The sequence below is a fragment of the Thunnus maccoyii genome, chromosome 10 (assembly GCF_910596095.1).
Source record: "Thunnus maccoyii chromosome 10, fThuMac1.1, whole genome shotgun sequence".
NCBI classification, from domain to species: Eukaryota; Metazoa; Chordata; class Actinopteri; order Scombriformes; family Scombridae; genus Thunnus; species Thunnus maccoyii.
Genome location: NC_056542.1, coordinates 26,742,265 through 26,767,346, shown reverse-complemented (window position 1 = coordinate 26,767,346; position 25,082 = coordinate 26,742,265). Strand labels below are relative to the sequence as shown.

The following is a 25,082-nucleotide window of genomic DNA, read 5'->3' as shown; positions in this document are numbered from 1 at the left end:
TGAGGGAGTGTAAATGCTGAAATATTCAAAGTTCCAAACTTTTCCCCTTCTTTTGGGGCTCATGTCTCTATTTTAGTTCTGCTTGAATCTTTAGGTTGATTGGTTACCATCATTAATTAGTGGGATAAAATTGACCTGAGAGCTATAACAAAGACTAATCACTAGCTTTACGTCCACCTGTGTTCTCTTTCCTCTGTTCTCTGAAGGAAAGCACATTTTTGACACAACTTACAGGATTTCTTTGGATAAAAATCTTTTAAATATTCAGACATTTTACTTGCAGCAGAGACTGCTTACATAGTTTGTTTGCATCTTTCTTCCTTTCTTTCTTTCTTTCTTTCTTTCTTTCTTTCTTTCTTTCTTTCTTTCTTTCTTAGCTTATTTGCCTACATTATTTTGGTGCTTGGTCAGTGCAAAAAAAAAAAAGCAACCTTTTTTTCTGAAAGTATCTAGAACTTAGAAACTACGAGACCCACAGCAAAAGAACATTCCAGATAGGTTCAAACTCCTTGTTATAGATACATTTTTTCTTAGATGTTTGAACATAAGTTTCTTCAGCTGAATGTCCATTTACATTCCCATCAGATTTCCCCAACAATTTGAATTTCCTGAAACACTTACAGTATTTTGCAAACACCTCTTGGACAGTTCAAATAAGCCTCTCCGAATGTAACATGCATGATCTCTGAACTCTCACACCTAAAACAAACAAAAAAAGATTTATAGTAGGCTACTCCATATGTTTTGTAGCTAAAGGCCAATGTGTTTTTGGCACATATACACAGAGAGACATAATTCTTCAAGTCCAGTCTTAAATGTTGAAATGTTACGATTGTAAGCATTTCATCATCATCTGCACAAAAAATATCAAATTTTATATCCACTAAATCTGCAAACACTGAGTGCTTAGCTGATCCATGGTTCACATGGTGTTTTGAACTTGTTTATTACTAAGATGCTGACCTCAGATCATGTTGCATTTGTAGAATAACACTGTAGTTATGGTGTGAGGTGCAGAGAAAACGGCGGAGATAAGTAGAAAATTACTGGGGTGTTTCACAAGAACATCAACCATTTTAATAAGGATGGGCGAGAGAAGAAGAAGAGCCGGCAATAAACATGAACCACATGCTTGTCTCCTAGTGTCTGCCCAGAGAGCGATAAAGTCCATCATAGTGAGTCATTGATTATCTCTCAAAGTTCTTCCATTCCTGATTGTCATAAAATCCTTTTACACCTGCGCTGACCAACCATGGCGCATAAACTGAATATCGTCATTGCAAGAATCAAAGGCAGATGCTGAGTGATGAGCTGTGCCACTAAGCAGGAAAGTACCAGGTTGATTAAAAAAAAATACAATGATGAGAACACATTTTGGTTTTAGACGTGCAGAATGTGTTTTGCATTTAAATGTCTCACTTGAGAGAAAAAGCTCATGCAGTTCGAGATGTTCCGTGCATTATATTGTGATGAAGTGCTGCAATTTACACTTTTTTTTTGGTGTAACCACTTAACAGCTGTGCCGTAAATGCATAAAATACACCACCAAAAATAAATTGGACCCATAAATGCAGCATTACCAATAGCTATTTTTAAAAGTTTTAAAAGAATGGATTTTCCCTTCACTAAAACAAAAGTTTAACCTGATTAGAGGTTAGCATTGTTTTAGTATATGGTTTAAGCATTGTTGACACTGACTGCGAACAGAGATTCTGTTGTTTTCAAGGCCCAGCTCAACCGTAAAACGCTTTATGGGACCACAACCCACAGTGAAGAGGCGATGTTGTTACTTGACCACCACATCAAGCTCATTCTTTCATTTTTTTTCTTTTTTTTGACCATTGAGCTTTCCATGGCAGTCACATATTTGCTATGGTCAAGGTTTTAAATGTCCATCAGTGTGGCAGAACATTGCAAGACTGCAGAACATACCGTGAGATTAGGTCACCTCTTCTTTTTTTCTCTAATTTTTCTCAAACATTACGAGAATTACGAGGTCTCTTTCACATCAGGGGATCCAGATGTGGGATTTGACCCAGGACATGGGATTTAAGTCATAATCCATCATAAAGATATTAATAAGGAAGTGAACTAACTGAGGGTCTTCATATAGATTTGGAAAGAGCACAGGGGTGAGAGCCATGACGAGTTCAGTTAGACAGATGGGTAAAAGGTGCAGAAAGCGTTTCCAGATTGACTCAGAAATACTGTTAATGTCTCTATCTGACGGCTGCAGGTTGAGGCAAGATGGGACGGGGAGAAGATTTTCATAAAACACTATATAGGACATTGTCTGGATAGATGAGATTATGTATAATTTCTCCAACCAAGTGTTTTGGATGAATTAGATTTTTTTTAAAAAATAGGATGACAGCTAAATAGAGTTGGTAGCGACCTCTTACAAATGGAATGTTGACTTCATAAAGGCAATAAAAAGCACCCTCGCTCAATTCAGTTCACTCAGGGCTTTGCTGATACAGCCTTACTTGGTCTGGTATGACCAGTTGCTTACAAGGGATAATATTAGCAAACATAAGATAATTATTGCTGACTGAATAACGGACATTACTTGTGTTCGATGACCCTTGTGCAGTTGTGCTAACTGTTACAATAGTTGAGCATTTCAGCTAAATACTAAACCAGTATTTAGCATTTGGCATTTTCTCATAATTGTCACTTTTAGCCACAGTGGCCACTGGTCATCAAAAGTTACATGCAGTAGTTTTGCTTTAAAAAAATTAGTTCAACATTATGGGAAATAAGCATATTCACTTCCTTGAGCTAGACAAGAAGATTGATACCACTCTCACCTCTGTATGTTAAATATGAAGCTGGAGCTAGCAGACAGTTAGCTTAGCAAAAAACCTGGAAAAAGGGGGAATTAGCGCCTGGCTCTGACCATATTGGCAAGAAAAATCTACCTACAGGCTCCACTAAAGCTCAGTAATTAATAAGTCATATCTCATTTGTTAAAGCCATAGGCTACAAAAATCAAAGTGTAAAAACAATAATTTGCTGTTTTCGGGGGTTACGTGCCTGACTGTTTCTTGGCTAGGAGCAGTTGCCAGGCAAACGACTCCAGGAAGTTACTTCTCCTGTGGCATATTTACTGTAAAGAGGTGAGACTGGTCCTGATCATTGATCATCTAACTGTCAGAAAGAAAATGGATTTCCAATAATGTCAGCATGCAGTTCCAATGATGTCAAACTATTCTTTTAATAACATTTAGTTTATATGGCGTTGATGTCGTCCTCCAATGAGTCAAATTAAGTTTTTTCACCTGTGTGTGACTCGGTCTGAACCTGTTGAATCACACCAAAGCAAATTACCTTGAGCTTCTGTTTTATTGTGCACTAAAAAGTGTAGCTTTAAATTGGCCCCCATTTTCCAGTTGCCTGTTTGAACCATGGCTGCCTGTTTTACCCATTCACCATATAAACCACCACCCTTTCAAGTGAAGGTTCAAATCTCTGCGTTGCCCGCCTCGCCCAGTAGATCTGTGACACAGGAACACTTTGGCCAAGCTAATATGTCTGACAGCAAATGTGTTTGCTCAGTCTCATGCTGCAAAATCATTATAAGCAGCGGGACTGTCCTAAATTATAAACATGTGCTTACAGTATGATCTGTTAAAGTAAACTGGGGGAAAAAACGTAGATCCTAAAACCTGACTTGTTCCAGCTGGAAAAGAGTCGGAGGCAAGTCCAACATATTTTCTGCTAAATTGGAACAGAAATGTGCCTTCAGTGCACAGGCCCGATGTACCCCCCTCCTACCCTTTCTGTTTTTTCTCTACAATTTTTGAGCTAAGTGCGACTTCCAGATCCATGACAAATAAAGTCACGGGCCTGAAAAGTGGGCAGTTTGATGTCATTTTTCCTGTACCAGCTTTTAACAAGCTTGAACAATGTTGTACCGTTACAATGGCTGGTGAACTCTAGGTGCGAGGCTTGACACTGTTGGCTCCCTTGCCTTTTAGAAAACCAGAAAGCGGCTGTTGCTTCTTACGGTTCAATTCAATGCAATGTTAGGCTGTCCCGTGTCTGCCCTTTCTCTCTCCCAGGCTCTTTCTTTTTCCTCTAAAGTGGAGCAGCAGTAAGCTTACACCATCATTTAGGGGGAACAAGGGAGGTGGACAATAAACAATAATTGTCTCAGTGCCACGAGGAAAGCGTATAATTCTGTTGGTGAATGCGATGCTTTCCACATGAGAGCACAAATCTTCTTGACCTGCTGCTGCTATGTAACTCTAAAACCTGAGGTTTGCCATTGCTGCTTCTTCACCATATGACATTTATAGTCAGTATAGATGTAGTGAATAAATGTGAATAATTTTTTTTGTCGTGGTACTCAATGATACCAAACTTTCTTATGTGTGCTGTACTGTAAGTGCCTTTTCCAAACAATGGACAGTGTGGCTGCTGGTTAGTTGCATTCACAGTCTGCAATATTAGATTTACATACCAGGGGCCCTTAGAGAAATGGAGGAGAACTGTGAGAATAGAAACAGTTGTGCTTTAATATAAGCTCTTGTCTTCCATTTGCTGTCTTTGGAATTCACTGCTGCATTATGATATTACCTCAAGTCTGCAGTTAATCAAGACACACGTTTTGTCCAGTCACTATTTGGAGCTATCATTTTCTATTTGGTACGGTGTTGTGATAGATGACAAGATAAAGTAGGGTCTAATCAAAACATGTATCCCATGAGCCCCTGTTGAATACCTATGTGGCCAAGATCAACTATTAATGTGGATAATATACAGGAAATTTCACTATGAGAACTCTCTTTGGGGGTTTTACTGGGGAAAAGTCAATAGTCCGTACAACAGTAGTGGTAGCAGGTTGGAGAGGCAAGGATGTGACTGGATGGTGTTTGGTTTTAGAGAAAATATTGTCTGTGCCCATTGAAGCTGCTCAGTGGACAACTGATAGAAGTGAGCAGGTGAGAGATTATAAAGAGGCACGTAACCTTTTTAAACATTTTTTTTTTCAGAAATGGCAGACCATCACAGCCACAAAATGTTAGCCTTCTGATGATAACATATACATGAATATAAATGTTTTGGCTTTACTTATTCCCACTTTATCCATAAAACATGAAACATATGGAAAGGCTACAAAAACTACAAGGATTTTTTATAACTTTTATTAAAAATCTGATACATTATGTTTATATTATACTATATTTCTTACACTATAATACATTTTCTTGTTATTTTTTAGAATTACAATAAAATTGTCAATTTTAAAGACCTGGAAATGGTTACAAAGTATCAGTTTTCAGCAGCACCAGCTTTAAAATATTTTTATTCTAGTATTTTAGAGCTGCAACAACCCACATCAGTGAAACCCTACGTAAAAATGTCTTCTTGTTCTCAATGTTGAGTTCAGGGCTCTAAAAGAAACACAAAAAATATGTGCAATTTGCCTTGTTAGGGTTTTGGGTTGCAGCAAGTTGGAATGGGTCAATGTGAATGATTTCATGGGTAACGGTAGGTGAGTGGAAGGCAGGAAGTTAGCCGGTCGTGGGTGGAACCCCCTGTATATGTGGAGGCTTTTGGCAGCCCTGAGTGCAGTCTGTCACGCTTGCTTTGGACTCATAAAAACGTACCTGAGACGGAGTTTGGGTTTCTGCTGGATCTCACTGCAGCCCTAATTGCTCTTGAGCTGCATTCAGAGAAAACCTCCCAGCAAGCCTATGACTGTAGAATGTAAGTGCTTTGCTCCAAGCATGCCGTCATTCTTCATGTTGTAAGCCTGACTGTTTCGCATGAATGGAAGACCAAAATTTCACCTGAACAGCGTAGATACTTATCAATGAATATCTGCAAGGCCATTTCACCGTGTAATGTTGATTTCATGGCTTAATTTAAAGATTTTTGAAGTTGTCAAATGCAATAGTTTCAAAGATCATGACCAAAAATGACTGGTCTTGGATTCAATTTTAAAGGAATAGTTTTCGGAAAAACAGTTATTTACTTTTGTGGTGAGTTAAATAAAAAGATTGATACCACTCTGTACAGCAAATATGTAGCTGGAGTTAGCAGCCACTTTAAGATACAGAGGTTAAGATAAAGACTGGAAAAACTAAGGTGTAAAAATGATTAGGTTTTTTTATGGAGCCATGCTAGCTGTTTCCACCTGTTTCTATTTTTTTTTTTTTTTTTTTGGTAATCTAAACTAGCAGGCCACTGACTATAGCATCATATTTACCCAAAGACATATGAGTGGTATCAATCTTCTCATCTAATTCTTGGCAAATAAGCAAATAAGCCCACTTCCTGAAATGTCAAATTATTCTTTTAAAACATACTCATTCATTAAATTTCCCCCTCTAAATGCAAATTAAAGAAGGGATCCCATCAAAATTCAGATAGTATTTTTCTCAATTTGGTACACCAGAGTCATCCTCAGTCTAGCTGTCACAATATATTATTGATGGGTGAGGAAGAGGATATGTGAAGTGTTCTTCATGTGGTTCCTATACAAGAGCGGCGGCTTTATACCAACCCTCTTGTCTTGTAGACATGACACATTGAGGCACTTATTAAGCCTTTGTGTTAAAAAGTCTTTGCAGAGGCTTCTTCAGTGATGTTCATATGGACCCTGGCTTTTGTAAATACAATACTTGAGGCTCAGAGGGATCTTCAGTTAGCTGTCAGAAGTGGGAACTGTGGATTTGTTTTGTTTCTCGTAATACGTATTCTGTGGTTGAAACTGTAAACGACATTGGTTCATCGTGTGCAGGGAGTGGCACTTCTAATGGCATGTGTGCCTCTCTCCTGTCTTGAAAAACATGTATGGTAAACCTGGTATCCATAATCTCACAATGACCGCTTTCTGTGCGGCTTTTCTATATGTCTGGGTCACTTCAGTTTCAATGTGATTGACAGAAGAAACACAAGAAGAGCCAAAGCATTACATGATTTGTGGAAAAAAGAAGCTGTAGAAAGCAGGCGAGCATGTGTCAAAGTATGGTTGATGTTTGGATATACTGGGTTTGAAAGTGTCTGCTGTTTTAGAACAGAAAAAAGGGAAACAATATGCAAAACAAAGACCACATCCATAACTCAGAATACAGTCCCCAGCAGACTAAACGTACAGCTTTATGTTCTTGCCAAATTAGGTTAAGTTGTCATGATCTATAGAGACTTCAGTACAAACGCTATGCTCATTTCTCTTTGATTTTCTCTTCTTTGGTGCCACTTTAAAACATAGCTGCTACATGCTTTAGCGAACAGTTTTCAGTATTCATACCAATAAAGCACGCTGAGGTAAAAAATTTTACTTATAAGCTTCCTCCAAATACTTTTTCAACATTTTCAGTTGTCATGCTGTAAAAGAACTATTTTCAGATTCATATGAATGAGTGTTTTCTTTAAGAATGGCTGAAAGCTGCTGGCAGTTGACGGATTGATGTAAAGTGCGCTAGACATTATGCCGGTAGTGTAGGACGTGAGTTGGAATGCGCTGTTCCAGACACTGTGAATTGCGGCCTCTTTCCTGACATACCTGTGGCCTGAACCCCCAAACCTTTCCACAGACACACACAAGCTAATCTCCCAAGATCAGCACCAAAAGAGTTTCTCTTCATCGTATACAGCCTTCTCTTCCCCTTTTTTTTTTCCCAGTCGTACACTAATTCCAGGATGTGGGATCTGCTGCATTCAAACGGCGTGTGATTATGTTATCCTCAATCAGCATGCATTGCGAGATTAGCAACCAGCAAAACAAATGTTTGACAACAAAGAGTGAGCAGGATCTCTGAGCCAGACTCATGAAGAGGCTTTTCAGTGACTGTAATTTCCTTGCTGATTGACCAGCCAGTGATCTAAGATGACCGCAGGCCTAGATTTTATTTTTCTATTATTGTTGGGATAGTATTGTTAGCAAACTGTCAATAGTTATAGAGTCAAACCCGCTCAAAACGGACCGGAGAAATAAGCTTTCCAGGCTCACAGTTCTTTACTTTTGCCAAGTTGGCTTTCCCTGTCTGTCAGTTTGGCGAGGGCAGAGGGAGTAAATGTGACCAAGTTAATATGAATGTCAGTTTGCTGTAAACACATCCAGACTGTATATTCTACAGAAATAAATGGTTAAATATTGAGGTTTGGTCTAATGTTGCAGTTTAGTTTTACTGAATAGAAGCATTGACAGAATGAAACATGAGATATATATTTCACAAATTCTGTTTGTGGTATTAACTGATGGAAAAACACTTTTGATAAAACAACTGCAATGACGTTTTTGATAAAAGTGATAACTGCTTTAGTGTGTTTTAATGTAGGTATTTCAATTGTGTATATATGTAAAAATATGAACAGATATAAATGCCTAAACATTATTTTAGCAATTTCTCTAAGACATATCACTTCAATACTATCAGCCAGTTGTAAATTTGATAAACTGGGCCCGATTCCACCAAAGCGAGCCAACTGAATACTGTATTCAATTGAGAGACAACCTGTCTTGGCACAACTGAAATAAAAAATAATAATATCTTAGACACTGGATTGACAGTTGAACATAAGACGCAATTTTCCATTTGAGAATTGGAAGAGCCAAAACTAGTCATAATTTGGGGTTTTCATTTCTCTTCATGTCTTATTGAGTGAGTGCCGACTAGAGATGAACAATCACCAGTCTGTGTGATGAATAGGCTTGGAGTGCACATCCCGGCGCTGCTGTGATCGATGGGGTGTCGCTGTAAACCTCATCCCTACAGACCATCAGAGACACATTCTGATTAGCACTTAATCTTACTTCCATCTACCCTGGCTTCAGGAGAATGAGTGTAGTTTGGCAGAGCTAGCATACCTCTCTGAAGACTATCTCCCAGTGCTCCAACAAAAGAAATGAAAAAAGATGAGTCCAAGGCAGCCACTGACATCCGCTGACTGATTTTCACATGATTACAAACTGATGCTTGCACTGGGCCCACTTAGCGCTCACTTTCGTCTGGGTGAATCTGTTCAGAGAAATCTAATATGCGGATCCATGGCCAGTAAGGCAGGCATGCTCTGCTCTGTCTCTCAGGGTTTGTCCAGTTTACTGCTACGGTGTTTTATTAAGCGTTGTGGTAGGTCGCTCAGTTGGAGCGGCGCTGTTACCCGGTCCCTGCTTGTGATATTTAAGACTTGGCTTAGATCAGTTGAAGTGTCTCTCATTTAGAGAGATTGGATTCGCCCAAGGACATTTTCCTGCAAACGGGACACTAAGGAGTTTACATTGAAAGTCACTTATTGTGGAATGGACTGTCTTTTTACTGGCTCCTTTGTCTTCCGCAGGAAACTCGAGCTGAGGCCAGAGCCACTGCGGTTTTGGGGGCTTTCATCGGCTGTCTCAACACAATCGTTCAGGAGGCCAGCTCTGACCAGAATTAATGCAATATTCACATTCATAACCAATCAGCATTCGAACGTCGAGAGGGGAACCAGAGTTTGCATGAATGACAAATTGTTGAATTGGACATATTTACTATTACTTAGAGAATATCCTGCTGATATATCTATTATGGTTGTTTTGGTTTTATTCTTGTACTCGGGTTGTATTCTGCTGGTCAGCCCTCCCACAGTTGTGTCTGTTTCCTTAAGTTCACCCTGTCCTTGTCATCGGTAGAAGTTGAGGTCGTCTACAGTTGAGTAATGACACAACGAACTGAAAGATTTCTGCTTTTCTGTCGCTAGTACAGTTTAAACAACCATCTGAACCACCGTGTTAGATGCATCGTCCAATGCCACTGCTGCAAAACAGCGCTACTGACCTTACATATATATAATGCTGCATTCTCTTAGGCCCTCTACACATGATCGAAGGAATGAGCTGGGCACGCTGCAAGGTTGGGCAAAGTGCACAGGCAAAGTGTAGCATAGGTTGACATAACCGACATGCACCAGGTAGCAGGAAAGTGCCAGGAAAAAAACAAAAACAAAGACCGTTTGTGAACTATGTATTTTAGTTTACCACCAAAGAAGGCACAAGCAATTTTCTTGTGGGAAAAAGAGGGTAAGAACCCAATGATCAAGAAAGGTTTGAGTACACCTTTCTCATCCTTTTTGTCCATCATGGCTTGCTTTGAGGTTACGTAATGGACTGTTGACATCTCATTGGCAGTGCATGGAAAGGGTTAGGCTCACTTATGAACAATGTCAAAGTCGAAACTGATTTAACTTTGTGAAGCTACATGGTCTAAAATTCGAGCATTACACGATGCCCAAGGTAGTGCTACTGGGAGGTCCAGTGTCTTTGCTTTTTCCATAGGAAAACACACTCTCACTGTTGCAAACTGATTCTTAAAGTAAATCAAAATGAGTCTGTGTTAAGAGCCTAAGTAGTGTAAATTGTATACTTAAGCTGTTCTGCAACAACATGTATGTTATGTTAATGCTCAGTATTGAGTGTTGTCTATTTAATTCCATCCTGTTAATCACCTGTATTGTTTGCTCCTCTCTGTGTCCTGCAGCTAGCTATGGAGCGTACCCCATCTGTAAAGGCTGCTCGGTGTGCTCCAGGGACAATGGCTGTGTAAACTGCCCGCCCAGACTCTTCCTGTTTCTGCGGAGAGAAAGGATGAGGCAGTACGGGGAGTGCGTACACGACTGTCCAGCCGGATACTACGGCATGCGCAGCCCTGAACTCAACATGTGCTCCAGTAAGTCCTCCCAAGTTCAACCCACCCATTCTACCCCTCAATCTCCCACACCACCCTCCTTTTCCAACAGCCCCCCACCATCCTGTCTTCCCCAGACACACATACACAATCCCTCAAGTTCCCCTTTTCCCACAACACATGCTTTATCATCAATTATCCAGAGGAGATACACATACCTCACAATTTGAACGGCTCATCTGTTAACACAGGTGGATGTAGGCAGTGAAGCCTTGTCTCAGCCGTGTCTCCCCTGGGGTTTGACTGTGAACTTCAGCAAGGATGAGCACTCTTTCTTATTTCTCTGTACACCTGCATTACCAAACATCCTATAGTCTCAAGGATGTTTGAAGGCATTAAAAGCAGGTGCAAATGAAACCAAGATGCACTGAGGATTCGGCCAAACAAACTCCAGAGACTCATATTGTTAGATTAAGAGCAACATGTAAAAAGCAGCCCTTTTAGCCTTGTCATTCAATATCATTTGAACTACAAAGATGATGAAACTAACTTCTTTTGGCGACCGTCTGCATGGGCTTGTGGATTGAGACTTTCACCAGACAGTGTAATTTCTTGGCAGACAAAGTCGTTTTTGACTTTGAACACAAAGCCAGTCCCAGCTGAAGTGTCCAGATTCTCCACCAACAACTGTATGTTGGTTGAAGTTTGATAAGGAATAACAAAGCATTAATCCTTAAGATTAATACTGTTTGAATAGGGAACTCTAATGAGTGTTTGAAAGTAGCAAATTTTAAACTCATCTTATTTTTTTTTATTGTATCAGTGATAAAACCACATTAGATATTTTGCAGATACTGTATCTGTATCTACATCATCTCACTGTAACACATGTTGCTCGTTCAGACTACAGTACATGTAGTAAATAGTTTTTTTCACTATACTGTTTCGTGGAAAACATTGTTTTGGTTTCATAACTTGAAACAGACCACACCTTTGGTTTCACATGCTGAATTATGTTTTACGATAAAAAAAAAACAATAACAATGAAAAATGGAAAAGTCCTCATGATTCTCGTTAAAGAATAACTCTAAAATCCAATTAATGAAATGTCTCCCTCACCTCTTCATGTAGCACCCCGATCTCATAACCTTATTTTAACATGGAATATGCTCTGAGAGAGAGAGGGAGAGGGAGAGAGAGAGAGAGGGAGAGAGAGAGAGAGAGAGAGAGAGAGAGAGAGAGAGAGAGAGAGAGAGAGAGACTTTATAGGTTTACACGGAGCCCGAGGTGTTGGCTGAGTGTTTCATATGAAAACAGAGAGGAACTTGAACCCATTTGGTTCCCTGAGCCAAACTCCTGACAGACGCACTAAAATGAAGCCCCAGAGGAGGGTGTCCGGACCTTTAGGCCCAATAATATGAATATGTAGCAACCACAGGAAGAAAAAAAACTACATTCTGCTTACCCAATCACTGCCGACCTGGATGCAAAGACATCCGCTTTCCCCATTTGATTATGAAAATGAAAAGCATGTTTAAGCTGCATCAGCCAACTTTATAGGTTGGTACCCTAGATGACAGTGAGGTTTAGAAAACTGGGACTTGAATAGCCAAAAATCTGGCAGTGTGACGTCAGAGCATGTTCATGTTCAGCTCAAGCTCAACGTCAAGCTGTGATTGTTTATCAGTGATGGACAGTAAGGCATTATTTAGTCATTTGTTACAGTATTGTGATGACTTTTTTCAGTAATGAGTGGTTTAAAGGATTACAATTTAAAACCCAGTAATTACATTACAGATTACAGACTACAGATTCCAGTCATGCTCCATCACTTGGATATTTTGGGGGGATATTTCCATTTGTTCAGTGGACAGACTTGTGCAGTACACGTTGGTTTGGCGCGAGGGCTAGACGTATGGGGATGCACTTAGCCTCTACCAAGAGCAATGTGCCTTTGCATTACTCATAGGACTAATATAAATAAGACATAAAGATGTCTTATTTACATGTTGTGCATTTTTAGCTGGCTTGCTAATGTGCCATCACTTAACCTACATTCAAAAATCACCTGGTTTAATACATAGTTGGAGGGTGTGTGAACCCTGCAGCTTCACTGTGAAGACAGGACTTCTGAAGTGCTACGCAGTCACCAATGCTAACGTTAGGCTAGCTGTTGATGGTCAGTAAATACATCCAAAATGTGGGCTGGCTGACTGTTAAACCACATGTCTTTTATATCGCTTGGAGGCTTGTCTGGATGGAGAAGAGGGAGAGATACTTTTGAATTCTGTTCTTATTTGTTATTTGCCATGGGAGGAAATTATTTGCCGACACTGTTGATACCAAATGTCAAAACACGGGTGATGGGTTGTTAGTTTCTGTTATAGCGTCTGTGTCATTTAGGCTAATGTGATCACAGAAATTTTGTAGAAAAGTCTCTTTTAGCAAAACTGCTGGTATCGATTGGATATCCCCAACTGAATTACTTAGTCTCTGCATGCTCATATTCATCCACACATATATGTTCATTAAATCTCCCCACAATAGAGGCAAAGTCGTAAAGGCTCCACAGTCTTTTCACCCTGTTTTCATAACTCAGAGAAAATTGGAGGAGAAAGACATCTTGTTCTCTGGTAAAAAGGCTTTTTTTCATTTTTTACTTTAACCCTGCTATCCTAACCACTGTATCCCCATGCTGGGTGGATTTTGACTTTAACTGATCCTGATGTGTGGCAAGTTAATCTGAATCTCTCTCCGCTCAAACTGCGCATAGAACAACATCTTGTATTGTCATGTAGTATCAGCTCTCAGAGAAAGTCCTACTTTGATGTGATCGCTGCTACAGTCATGGCTCTCTAATCCATTTTTCCAATTTGACCCTTATTCTCAGCTGTGCTCTGCATGTCATTTTCACTAAATAGTTCATGTCTGACCTCCATAAATGGATATTTTATTGGGTTGGAAGCTCATTGTCGGGTCAGTGAATATTACTCTCAGGTTGACAGTAGCAACTGCTATGCAAGGGCTCAAAGGCACAGTGGACAAATGACAGCGAGGGATTCTCCATCGACGCAGTCAGAGCTGCCGTGTGCTCCTGGTTTCCGAAGAGGCCTGGAACGTGGCATTACGTCTCTGTTATCATGTGCTTTTTAAACACAGGCTGAAATCACTTAAGCAGCAGCTGCTTATTATTACACCAGAGTTTGTCTGTGTGATCTTATCTCATTCAAGAATTTTTTTTGTGGACTGCCTGGGTAAAGGAAAACAAGAGCTAGACAAGCAACAGGCTTATACGCTCAGCCACTCGCTGGCTGAAACCTCACTTTCAGTTTTTCTGTAGGGACTCTAGAGGATCCACAAGCATGTGACAGAGAGAGCTATGGGTGGAGAGAAGGGATAAATACACTTTTTACACTGTGAGCTGACAATGTGATGCAATATGAGGCAAGTAAAGTCACATAGATAACTATTTGGAATGATAAATCCAGCGCTAATGCCCCTACCTTTAGACTGAAATCATCTATTTGTGAAATGTGATTATATGAATTTTCTTTAAAACCTTCGTAGATTGGTGGGAAAACTTTGGAAACAGCATTTAGGAAACAGTCTTTAGTATTGCTTTTCAGCATCATGGGTGGGCTGTAGCCTTTCCCAGCTTTCTCTGAGTAAAAGGAAGGGAAAAACCCCAGGCAGGTCGTCAGTTTATCACTTGGCTAAAACATTAGCTGTGTGATATATTTTGCATGTTCTCCATGAGTTGAAGTGAAATGTCACAATTTAGACTGTAAATTCAGGTATCAGGTACACTTTTTTAGCAACTGTAGGTCAACCTCCTGGTCATAAAATTGGAAATTTATGACTTTGTGAGCAGGAGATCTGAATGCAACATTAGTTATGGTCTCTATGAGGGTAGACTGACTCAATTTGGGAGGAGGAGCTGGCTCAACGTGGCCCTCAGACCCTCTAAAAGACCCACCTTTAACTTTAGCAAACAGAAGGAATATTTAAACCTAAGTCATGCTCGAACTCAGGGTGTTCTTGTTGTGACAGTGGTAGCAGTATACTGTGCCTTAAGAACCCTAATTTATCACTTTATTATAAAAAAACATCTACTAATTTCTCAGGAGCTGTTGAGGAAATGTGCTTCGCTTGATGCATTTTAAATTTAAGGCATACAGTTTTGAGGGGTTTTCCCTCCACTTTAGAGAAAATAACACCGTAATTAGAGCCAAAAACAATGGGAACTATACTTTCCGCAACATGACATAACTGGAGGCCCATTTACAGCTACACTTCAGCTGGATTCCAAAGAGTCCCGAGACATTGGAGCCACAGTGTTAACTGCCATTACTGAGATGCTTCTTTAGCATTGCTTTGTGTTGCATAATACCTTTCTGTATATCCATATATTATGTGCCTGGGTCGCTGCGTTTCTAGAACTCCTTTCAGCAGCTAATGGACAACTTGATATGAGCCATAAACTATATGCAGTAACTCCAGTGTTATCCACAGGGGTTCTTATCAGTTGCCCAGAAGAGGCCCCACACCAGTGTCTGTGGGTGTCAACCCACTGCTCCACAAGGAAGATTTGTAGCAACGGTCACACAGTGTGCTGCTTTATGTACAGCCAAATCTGTGTGAATGTGGTGCACTCATGCTCCGGCCTCAGTCACATTTCATAATACCTCGGTTTTAACATACATTCCCAAGCCAAAGCATATTCTGTCATTTTGTATCACAAGCGAGCTTCTCTGGCTGAAAGAATTATGAGCTGAAAGGCGACTATCAGAGCTGTCTTTTACAAGAAAGTGTTGAGAGGGTCAGCATGAGAGCAAGGCTGTTCTCAAAACTTCCTCCCTTGGGGTGTATTAGGGACCCTCCACTGCTACGAACACATACACATAGTCTAGCCACCAACCCAGTCGCTCCTACCCCTCTGCAGTATGTTTTAAAACACACAGAAACCCCATCTGTGTTTGCTGCCAACCAGCATCGAGCCTGATCAAGGCCTGGGATTGCCAATATCCTGGAAGCACGGTTTAAATATCACAACTCATTCAGTGCCAACATAATGTGCCACTCGAGACTCTTCTGTCAGAGGTAATTTTTTAGATTGCCAAATGTGATTTCTGTTTTACTGCATTTCTCGTACTGAGGAAATTGGTTACCAAATCCTATTGTTGTATTTCTTGCTGCTTTGTCACAGCAAATTAGGGCTGGAAGTAGAAGGTGATTAGCTATACCTTTTCCAAGATCGTTTTAGTTTTAAAGTACCTCATGGGAATTTGTTGGGTTTGAGGTGGATGGGAGCCATGCTTCATGGGCCTCAGCCAAAAAGGTACCAGGGCTGTGTAAAGAAACTATCGTGAATTTTGTAACCTTTAGTTGGCAGCACTGGCAGCTCTCTCCCTCTCTCTGTTTCTCCATGTCTCTCATTCAAGCTGTCTCTTTCTCGCTCTAATTCTGAGCTTGTGGGTATTTCCATTGCACAGTCTAACCAACAAAAAGACCAGTTGCTTTTGGCCTTTGAGCTTTACCAAGGGACATTTAATCATCACAGCTTTACTCACCGCACTTTCAGATTTGCCAGACAATACAATGGACCCACCAAACCAAGCCCTGCTCCCAGGACATAACAGCCAGATGCAGAGTTGAATAGGGTTTGTTCTCTAAACACTGCGTAATTGTGCATACTATAATGTGAGTAGAAGGGCTGTGTGTGCTTGACCACTGTCTGAAGCTTGAGCTGTTTGTGTGTATGCTGGAGCTGGCTGAGCAGATAGAGAAGCAGATCCTGGTATATCATAGACTGTGTTTCTTGGAGTGAAGAAGCAAGAAGAACCGCTGACACATCTGCCATCCCTGTTTTCTCTCTGAGAGACGTTGATTGACAGGAACACCACCTCCGCTTCACCTAGCTTTACGCCGGCATGCGGAGGAGCACCCATGTGGAAAAAACAGCATGGAGAGAGTTGGGAAGAACATGGCAGCTCTGGCCTTTGCCATGAACTCCTGCCATCCACAGCTCCACATGACATGGCTGGGTGGCAGCGAGCAAGCCAAAGCTTCCATGTCAGCCAAACCCGGGGCCTAGAGAGTAGGTCAGAGCTGTTCGACTGTTCGCTTGGAGGCGAAGGATGGAAAAATAGGGCTTGTTTTCCCCCTCACACTGCCAGGCCTTTTACGACATTGACACTCCTGCTGCGCAACATCGGGTCTGGTTAGCTTTCTGGAGAAGGCTGAGACTCTCTCCACAGACTGATGAGTGGTCTGACAACCCACCTCCCGCTCAGATAACGTAAAAGACCACGTCTGGAACACGAGAGATTCATCAATCTTCACAAAATGATTTTGCACCCTTTCTTTACATAGTGAATATTCATGTAAAAAAATGGAGTGATTACACATGGTGCTGTCAGCCTGTGGAAGAGCAACATTTGACTGAAGCTGACATGAGGCTTAGAGTGTCCGTGATAAAAATCGGTGGGTTCCCTATCCAGACCACAGCTGAGGGACCGGCTTCTTCCAAGTATGCACCATTAGATCACAAGTGATGCTCTGTGAGTCATCTATCAACTTCAAATGCACTTGACATGCAAACCACATAATATTCAAGAGCAAAATCAAACAAACAACAAAAAAAGTGTAACAGCGATATGGGTAACTGTTGGTGCAGCTCTGACAACATCTCTTCAAATCATGCTCTCTCTGCCACTTTACTGGCAGCTTTTGAAATTCCTCTCAGAGCTGAAACACAAGGCTTTTCCTCCTGCGTTCATAATATAACTCACAGCCAGTACCAGGCCGGGAGATAATGATGATAATACGTTTAAGTCCCAGGAACACCGGGCCTTCAATGGGATCTGATGACCTCATTATTTCTCATTAGTCTCCCCGAGGCACCTAGATGAAGACTTTAAAGGTGGTCCAGAGGTTAATCCCGCAGGGAGAATGAACCCGCTCCCCTGTATCTGTTTCTGGAGCTGCCGGACAAGCTGCCTAACTGCCAACTTGGCTGTCCGAATGGCCAGTGGTCAGCATGGGAGCTTCTCCAGTGTCACAGATAGCACACGCTGTCCTAGATAGCCTTTTGTCTGATAACTAGACAGAAGGATAAATGTCTGTCATGGTGATCCCTTCCTACCCACCCCATTCTCTGATGACCCATGACCCTCGAGCTTTGCCTCCCTGCATTCTAACTCCCACCGCATTGATGTGTCATCCACCTCATCCATCTAACCGAGTGACATTATTACTTATCATCTATTTAGAAAACAAGCTTCCCGAGCTTTTACGCCCATGCCTCACTACATCTGAAAACAGAAACCAAGAGTGATGTATTAATCAGAAAACTTGTCAAATGCTATTGCTGCTGCAAGAATACAGCATTTTGCACATCTGTGTTGCTTGTATTTACTGTCAATAACTGGGGATTGCACAACAACCAGAGTGCTTGAGAGTACTGCCAGATGTTCTTGTTCCCCCACTCACTCTTTTATTTTTTTGTTGGGGAGCTAAAAGTCTTTCAGGTGATGACAGGCCTGGGAAGTGTGAAGGGTAAAAGGCAGCTTTGTGCTTTCCAATTAACTTTGTGATTTATTAGCTCACTCCCTGAATTGGGCTTGCGTTGTATCAAACCCAAGCCTGACTGATTTTGTTTCACCAAGAAATAAGTGGATGAGAGGCAGAGAACTAGAGGGGTGGTGAAATACATACATAAAAGTCTCTACAGCACTTTGTAACTCTGGTGATCCAAGCCATGCGTATGTTGAACTATAAGATAAAATTGAGCAATGGATCAAGAAAATAACCAGATAAGCTAAATAACATCAGATGATATTATTAATAGCAACAAAAAAAATGATAAAAAGATCAGTGATCTATGGTCAGTGTATCTATGCTTTTCAGAATGTGGTGTACCGCTTCACTGCAGAGTGGGTCTATCTCCAGCCATATCTGATTGCTATGTGTGTGTTTGTGCATATGTGTGTGTGTGTCCATGGTTTGTTTAGACTGGTCGGGAAAGCGTGAGACCAGAGTGAGTGGGCAGAGGCCATACTTTAGGGTTCAAAGTAAAGCGGGGAGGGACCCCTTCGTTTTGGAGGAATGTCGAGGAGGAGGCCTGATGGTTAGTTGGAGATGTTGTAATTAAGGGGTGTGATTGTGAGAACCTTCCCTTCCCCAGGGCCTGCAAGGGTCACAGATAAAAGAGCAGCCCTCAGCCTCTGTCGCTCTCACATGTGGAAAATCACAGTAACGCACGTTTACGCGCCAAGAAATGCACACGCGCTAATGCATGGTTGCGTCCCCGTGCGAGACACAATCAGAGGACCAGATGACACCCTACCTGGGAAGCCCCCTGCAAGTGGAGAAAGATGGTGGCCGCAGGTTATAGATTGTGGTTCCCCAATACTGAAAGCCTATTGAGCAATTGCGCCACATAGAGATTCTAAGGAGTGTCATAAATTAGACAGCTCTGGGAAGCTCCTTCTAATCATGTGGGCCTGTGCGTCGCCCTGCTGGCGTGGTTGGTGTAATTTGGCCCTGCTTGACGTGCTATTTGCAGAGTAAGAGCTCGATGAGACATCGCCGTGCCTTTCTTTGCAAGCGCGGCACTATGTGTCATGTGCAGCGGCAGGGTGTGGCGTGGGAGGATAAGTGTGCCGTTGTGTTTGCTGACTAAATGCATCAGCATTTGTTTGGCAAGGCTGCACAAATGTCCCACCCCCCTGTCTCCCCTTTCCTAACCTACCTCTTCCCCCTTTTACATCGTAGCCAAACGTAAAGGATACACACAGCTGGCCTACTTTGTGATCATGAGCAATCATTCTCACTTTAATGAAAACCTGACTTCCCGATAATCTTCAGTTTTGGAAGCAGACACAGATCGAAGCGGTGTGGAGTGATAAGATAGTATAGTAAACACTATTCAGAGCACTAATGGGATGTATTCTTCCTGTTGCAGCATACCATTAGTTGAAAACATATGAGCTTATGTGTTTGTATCCAGACAGTTGGATGTCAGTGCAATCTGTTGAAAGAGGTCAGCGTGACGTAAATCCTCACCATCTCTGCTGTTGTATTTGCATGCTGTTCATTTGCTCTCTCTGAACAAGAACAGGAAGATGAAAAAATAAATCTCAGGCAAAACAAGTTTTCTGAAATACACTTGAGCCCTGGAGAGAAATGACTTACAGGGCATCAGCTTTTTTTTGCGGCAGAGATGGTATAATCCTTTCAAGAACCCCCCTCCCCAAACCCCTTAGCTCTCGATCAACTCCAGATGAGAGGGCTGCTCAGACCCTGATGACTCTCCTCTCTCTCTTCTTCCTCCTCTAGGGTGCAGGATAGAGAACTGCGAGTCCTGCTTCAGTAAAGACTTCTGCACCAAGTGCAAGTCAGGTTTTTACCTACACAAAGGGCGCTGCTTTGATAAGTGCCCCGAGGGCTTTGCCCCACTGGAGGAAACCATGGAGTGTGGAGGTACGTGAAACAACACAGATATGAAAAAAATGAAAAAATCCAAGAGGCAAAATAGTGAACAACTGTCTTTTACACCTTTATTACCTGTTCACAGTATTCTATAACTTCTCAGTTGGCTTGCTTATTTTGGACCTAAAAAACAAGCAGTTCAACTGAGACCACACACAAAGAGGTTATAGCATCCTAGTAAAGCTCCTTCACCCTGTATTAAAGCTTGACCTGGGGTCTTTGAGTTGCCTCTAAATGGCACTCTGCTGTGGTTTCACTGCACATCACTGTTTTTGTGTCTCTGCAGAGGGCTGCGAGGTGGGCCAGTGGAGCGAATGGGGAGCCTGCACCAGGAGAAACAAAACCTGCGGCTATAAGTGGGGTCTGGAGACCCGGACGCGGCACATTGTAAAGAAACCACCCAAGGACACAATACCTTGTCCCACCATCGCTGAGTCCAGGATGTGCAAAATGGCCATGAGGCACTGCAGGAGAGGTAAGGATATTATACCACCATATGTTAATCCGTGAGAGAAATATTCTGTCAGTCAGTCCAGACTCCATCCACATTCACTTTAAAGGTGCAATATACGATGTTCAGCCCCACCAGATGTCAGCAAACAACTGTTTACCATGCAAAGATATAGTGGAGTAATGGCATCCTGAGCAGGGAATGATGTCACTCCCTCTATGTATGTTGTTATCAAAGCTTTTCTGTTCTTTGATTTGATAGCTGGTCCGGCTGCATCTGTATGTGTGTGTGAGTCCCTCCCTGTCCTCCCTGCGTCCATTTTCAACATGGTGGCCTGGTCACAAACTCTCATACTACAGCTAAACAGTACATTAAAATATGTTTCTGAAAACATGTAAGGCGAGAAATAGATAATACACTAATAGAATCTTGATCCATATCTGATCAGCACTGCACTTAAATTTTTAAAACATTTATTTTCGTCTGAGTTGCTGGTGCTCAAGTGTGACATCTAGTGGGGCTGAATGTCATACATTGCACCTTTAAAGTTTACACTACTCTGGTGAATATTAAAGAAAACAGCCCACTTATCCCCCCCCCCCCCCCCCCCCACCACCACACACACACACACACACACACACACACACACACAGTTCCACCTGTCTCATGTAGCCCTTGTACCTTGCATTCAGCCTTGTTTTTTCACCATCTGTGTTTTTGAGGTGCACAGTGGCATTTCCGTGCATGAAATATCAGTATTTTTCCATGGCGGTCTTGTTCAAGCCAACTCTGTTTCTGAGGTATATTTTTCCCCACTCTCTCCCATCTCCCTTCTTCCCCTCAGTGGAATTCTTCAAAGTACGAACTGCAGGTTTCGTCAATGGCCGTCTCTGTTTCCTCCCGTCAGTTTGAGAGATATTTGTGGTGCACACAGCATGTATGTCAGGCCATTAAATGAGAAGTCAAATCTGGAATTTCTCTGTGCGTGAATACAGCTAGGGGAATTTTTTTTCTTTTTTCAAAAAGTAAACCATTTTTCTCAGGCGGTCCAAACACACCATTTGGGGTGATGGCCTCAGTTCACAGTGCTTTTAAAATAAATGTCTTTTCCCTCAATGTGCTTTTACATCTCTCGTAAACTTTGGATTAGGATAGGCCAAGTGTAAATATTTAATTCACCAAATAAGGAAGCAATTACAGTGGCAGATATCAGTCAGATTATGAAAAAAAGAAAGATATTGTTTAACAGAAAGAGGAAAATATTCTAACCTTGAGGATTTTACTCCATTTTCGGCCTGGAGTGTTGAATGGGAGGATCATTTAGTGAAGTGGTAAAGGAGTAGATAAACTTGAAATAAACCCTGATACTTTCTCGTATTTCAGCACTACCAAGGCAGTCGCTGCTCTCTGGGTTGGAAACTGTGATTCCATGGCACATTTAATTCCTAAAGCACTGTCCTGTATGTCAGGGAAATTCTCCCCAACCCCCATGGACCTCTTCATGACTTTGCCTTGCCTGCTTGACCTTTTCCGAGAAACTTTATGACCTTCTTTAATTAAAATCTGACATTGTGCGCATAGTTACTGCCGTCAATTATCTCAAGCAAAGTAATGAGAAGTTGTGGCAAAGTCTTAATTTTTCTTCAGTCCTTTAGAAACTGACAGCAGACTCCCCATGTCCATCTTACTTAAAGCTACTGTTCCCTGGTGATGTGGTCATTGTAAAGCTCTCAGTACAGTTCCTTATTCAATGACTGAGTTACGTCTCTGTAGAGGATCCGAAGCCTCAGTTGAGTGGTTAAAAAGCTGTGTGTAAAAGTGTCACTGTGTGTGCATCTTAGGACTCTCTGGGCTTGTGAAGTGCTGTGGTGGCCCATTTAATAAAGGTAAATTTCAGACTTGGGCATGTGTTGTTAATTCCACACTGCTCAACCGCTAGTGAAAAATCCCCACTTGGCAAAAACCAGTGAAATGCAACACTCTTCAGTTCAAATAAATACAATGTAAATATGTGAGCAGCTGAAGTTGAACAGGATGGAGAAGCCAAAGAGGCAAGGAGAAACACTTCACAGATCCAGCACCGTCGCTTGGGAGCTCCTCCAACTGACATTGTAAAATAATCACTTCCCGCGAGTGATGATAGTCCAAAGGGATGAGAGGCCACCTTTTGAAATGCAGGTGATCAGGAAGTGGTCAGAGTCTGTGGAAGAACATCAAGAGGTTCTAGGAAAGACCTCAGTATGAAATAACTTGCTAAGTGACCTTTTAAATTAACACAAATTTCAAGGACTTTACATGCTATAGGTCTTGAGACTTAAAAATTTAGAATGTTGGATGTTCAATTTAATCTTTATACACAAATAGAATTAAGAAAACTGTGACCTTAAACATATGGATTTTATATTCAGATAAAATTGTAAGTATAAGAAGTGCTTATAGTGATCATTCAGAACTTAAGACAGTCTAAAAATGAACATTTTATCAGCTCTTCTCACCAGACACCAGACACCAACGTTTAGGGTAAGCATAGCATCCTGTAAAGATGCTGTGGATTAAATGCAGACAGGAAATAAGAGGAAGCAGCATGTAGGTATACACTATTTATGGCAATGCTTATCTGATGACCCTGGCTTGCATTTCTTCATATCTACGTATTTAAATTACACTGGACGTCATTGACAGATCCCTGTCTCCCAGCTTATCCGAGATTCACAAGGACAACGCGAATGATCTTATTCTTTTCCCTATGTGTCTGGAAAGATCTAATCCCCCTGTAAAACAATACACAAGTAGAGAAAGTAAAGCCCAGATAATGTCAAGAGGCGAGGCATTTTCACAGCAAACATGACGAGTCGTATAAACCGTGTCTGATGTGTTCCGTACAAGTTGCAGATCAGTGTAAACACAGTATATCATTCGCACTGCTGGGATTCATTTGCTGTTCTCAGCCGGTGTTGCCAGAACAGCAGTGTCCTGATAACACACTCTGCCCCCAAAAAAATCGGGGAAAGCATTTTGCGGAGCACAAGGACAGACAAAATATGTGGTGGTGCACTGTCACAAGCGTTGTCTCCATCCAACTGTCAAGCTAAATTAATGCAAACTTTTAAAGTTTGGGAAAAATAAAATGGCAGTTTGGTGCGTTTCCACCAGCTGGGTTGCGGTGAATAGTTAAGGAATATCACAGAGAGTATTGCAATGCTCCAACTGTATGACAGTTCAGGAAGGCTGAAGGGGTTACACATTTTTCCAAAACTATTTCAAAGCATCTGAAGCAGTGGTCATCAACTCTGCTCTTGGAGAGCTACTGCCTTGAATGTTTTAGGTATTTCCCCACTCAAACACACCTGATTCTTATTATTAACTTGTTATCAAGCAGCTGAAGCTTGTCAAGGACTTGATAACGAGTTAATAATTAGAATCAGGTGTGGTAGAGTGTGGAGATATCTAAAACATGCAGGGTAGTAGCTCTCCAGGAGCAGGGTTGGTGACCACTGATCTAAAGCCATGTTGAATAGCTGACCTGCTTGTTTGAACTGTTTGGCAATGAGATTAAACAAAGCCTGCACTATTATTTATTTGGAAAAGTTATTTCCATTGCTATTAATCACATTATTTGAAAACATCAAGTGTTTAGAAAACCATCCGTGAAATATTGATGAAAATCTTTAAGAAATTCTACCATTTTCATCCAGCTTTTGAAATTCTGAGCATAATTTTCACCATGGAAAAACGCTAGATCATCTATAGATGAATCAGGAGGTCTCATCTCATGACTGCTCGGTTGGTGTGTGTGCCAGGCGTTTGCATTATACCCTTGAGACGGTAAAATGCTCTTCTATCCTCTGGATCCCTGGAGTGCTGCTCTGAACAGTCTATAAACAATAAAGAGACTTTATTAATAGCTGCGCCGGCGCTATCAGCATTGACAGACTGGGTTCCCCCCTCTCTCTGTCTTGTGAGCTGATGGGAGGAGAGGAAAGGTGAGCGGAGTGATAACGCTGCAGTGCCTGGCTGTTCCATATTGATGCCATTAAGGAATTCCCTACAGAGATTTCCCAGCAACCCCTGTCATCAGATTCACTGGTTTACAAACAGACGTGTGTGACAAGTTCGATTCCTCTTTCTCTGTTTTTTTTTTTTTTCTGCTGCCCCGCGCTGCCTGTCGATCCATCTGTGCATTTTCCTTTCTTACTCTCTTGCCCACCCACTCTACTATAATCTGTGAACAACAGCTGCTTCTGCCATGTCAGTGACATTAGATGTTGTGTAAACAACTTAAAATGTTAAAGCTCTCGAAACTCGCACTCTTAATGTAATCCCTGATTTGGGATTTAAGAGGGAGTAAAGTCCAACACAAACACACCACTGCAACTCGGGCTAATTTCCAACAGTTTTACAAATCGGCTTTCAGATTCTCAGACTGCACAAACATCTGACATTTGTGCAGCCCTGCTTGCTTGGTGTGTAGGTAAAAGTACATTCATTAAAGGGGCGTTTGTAGTGCAGGGGTTAACCAAACCTAA

The 25,082-nt window shown here is 41.5% G+C and overlaps 1 protein-coding gene across 4 annotated transcripts in view; it reads left to right on the top strand.

Annotated features, from left to right (window-relative positions):
- rspo2 (R-spondin 2) overlaps positions 1–25,082 on the top strand; it is a 64,122-nt gene that overhangs the window by 15,457 nt on the left and 23,583 nt on the right. For all 4 annotated transcript variants that reach the window (XM_042424264.1, XM_042424265.1, XM_042424266.1 and 1 more), the window contains 3 exons: positions 10,467–10,655; positions 19,953–20,096; positions 20,392–20,580. In XM_042424264.1, coding sequence (XP_042280198.1) covers positions 10,467–10,655; positions 19,953–20,096; positions 20,392–20,580 — 522 coding nt within the window. The remainder of the gene's footprint in view (positions 1–10,466; positions 10,656–19,952; positions 20,097–20,391; positions 20,581–25,082) is intronic.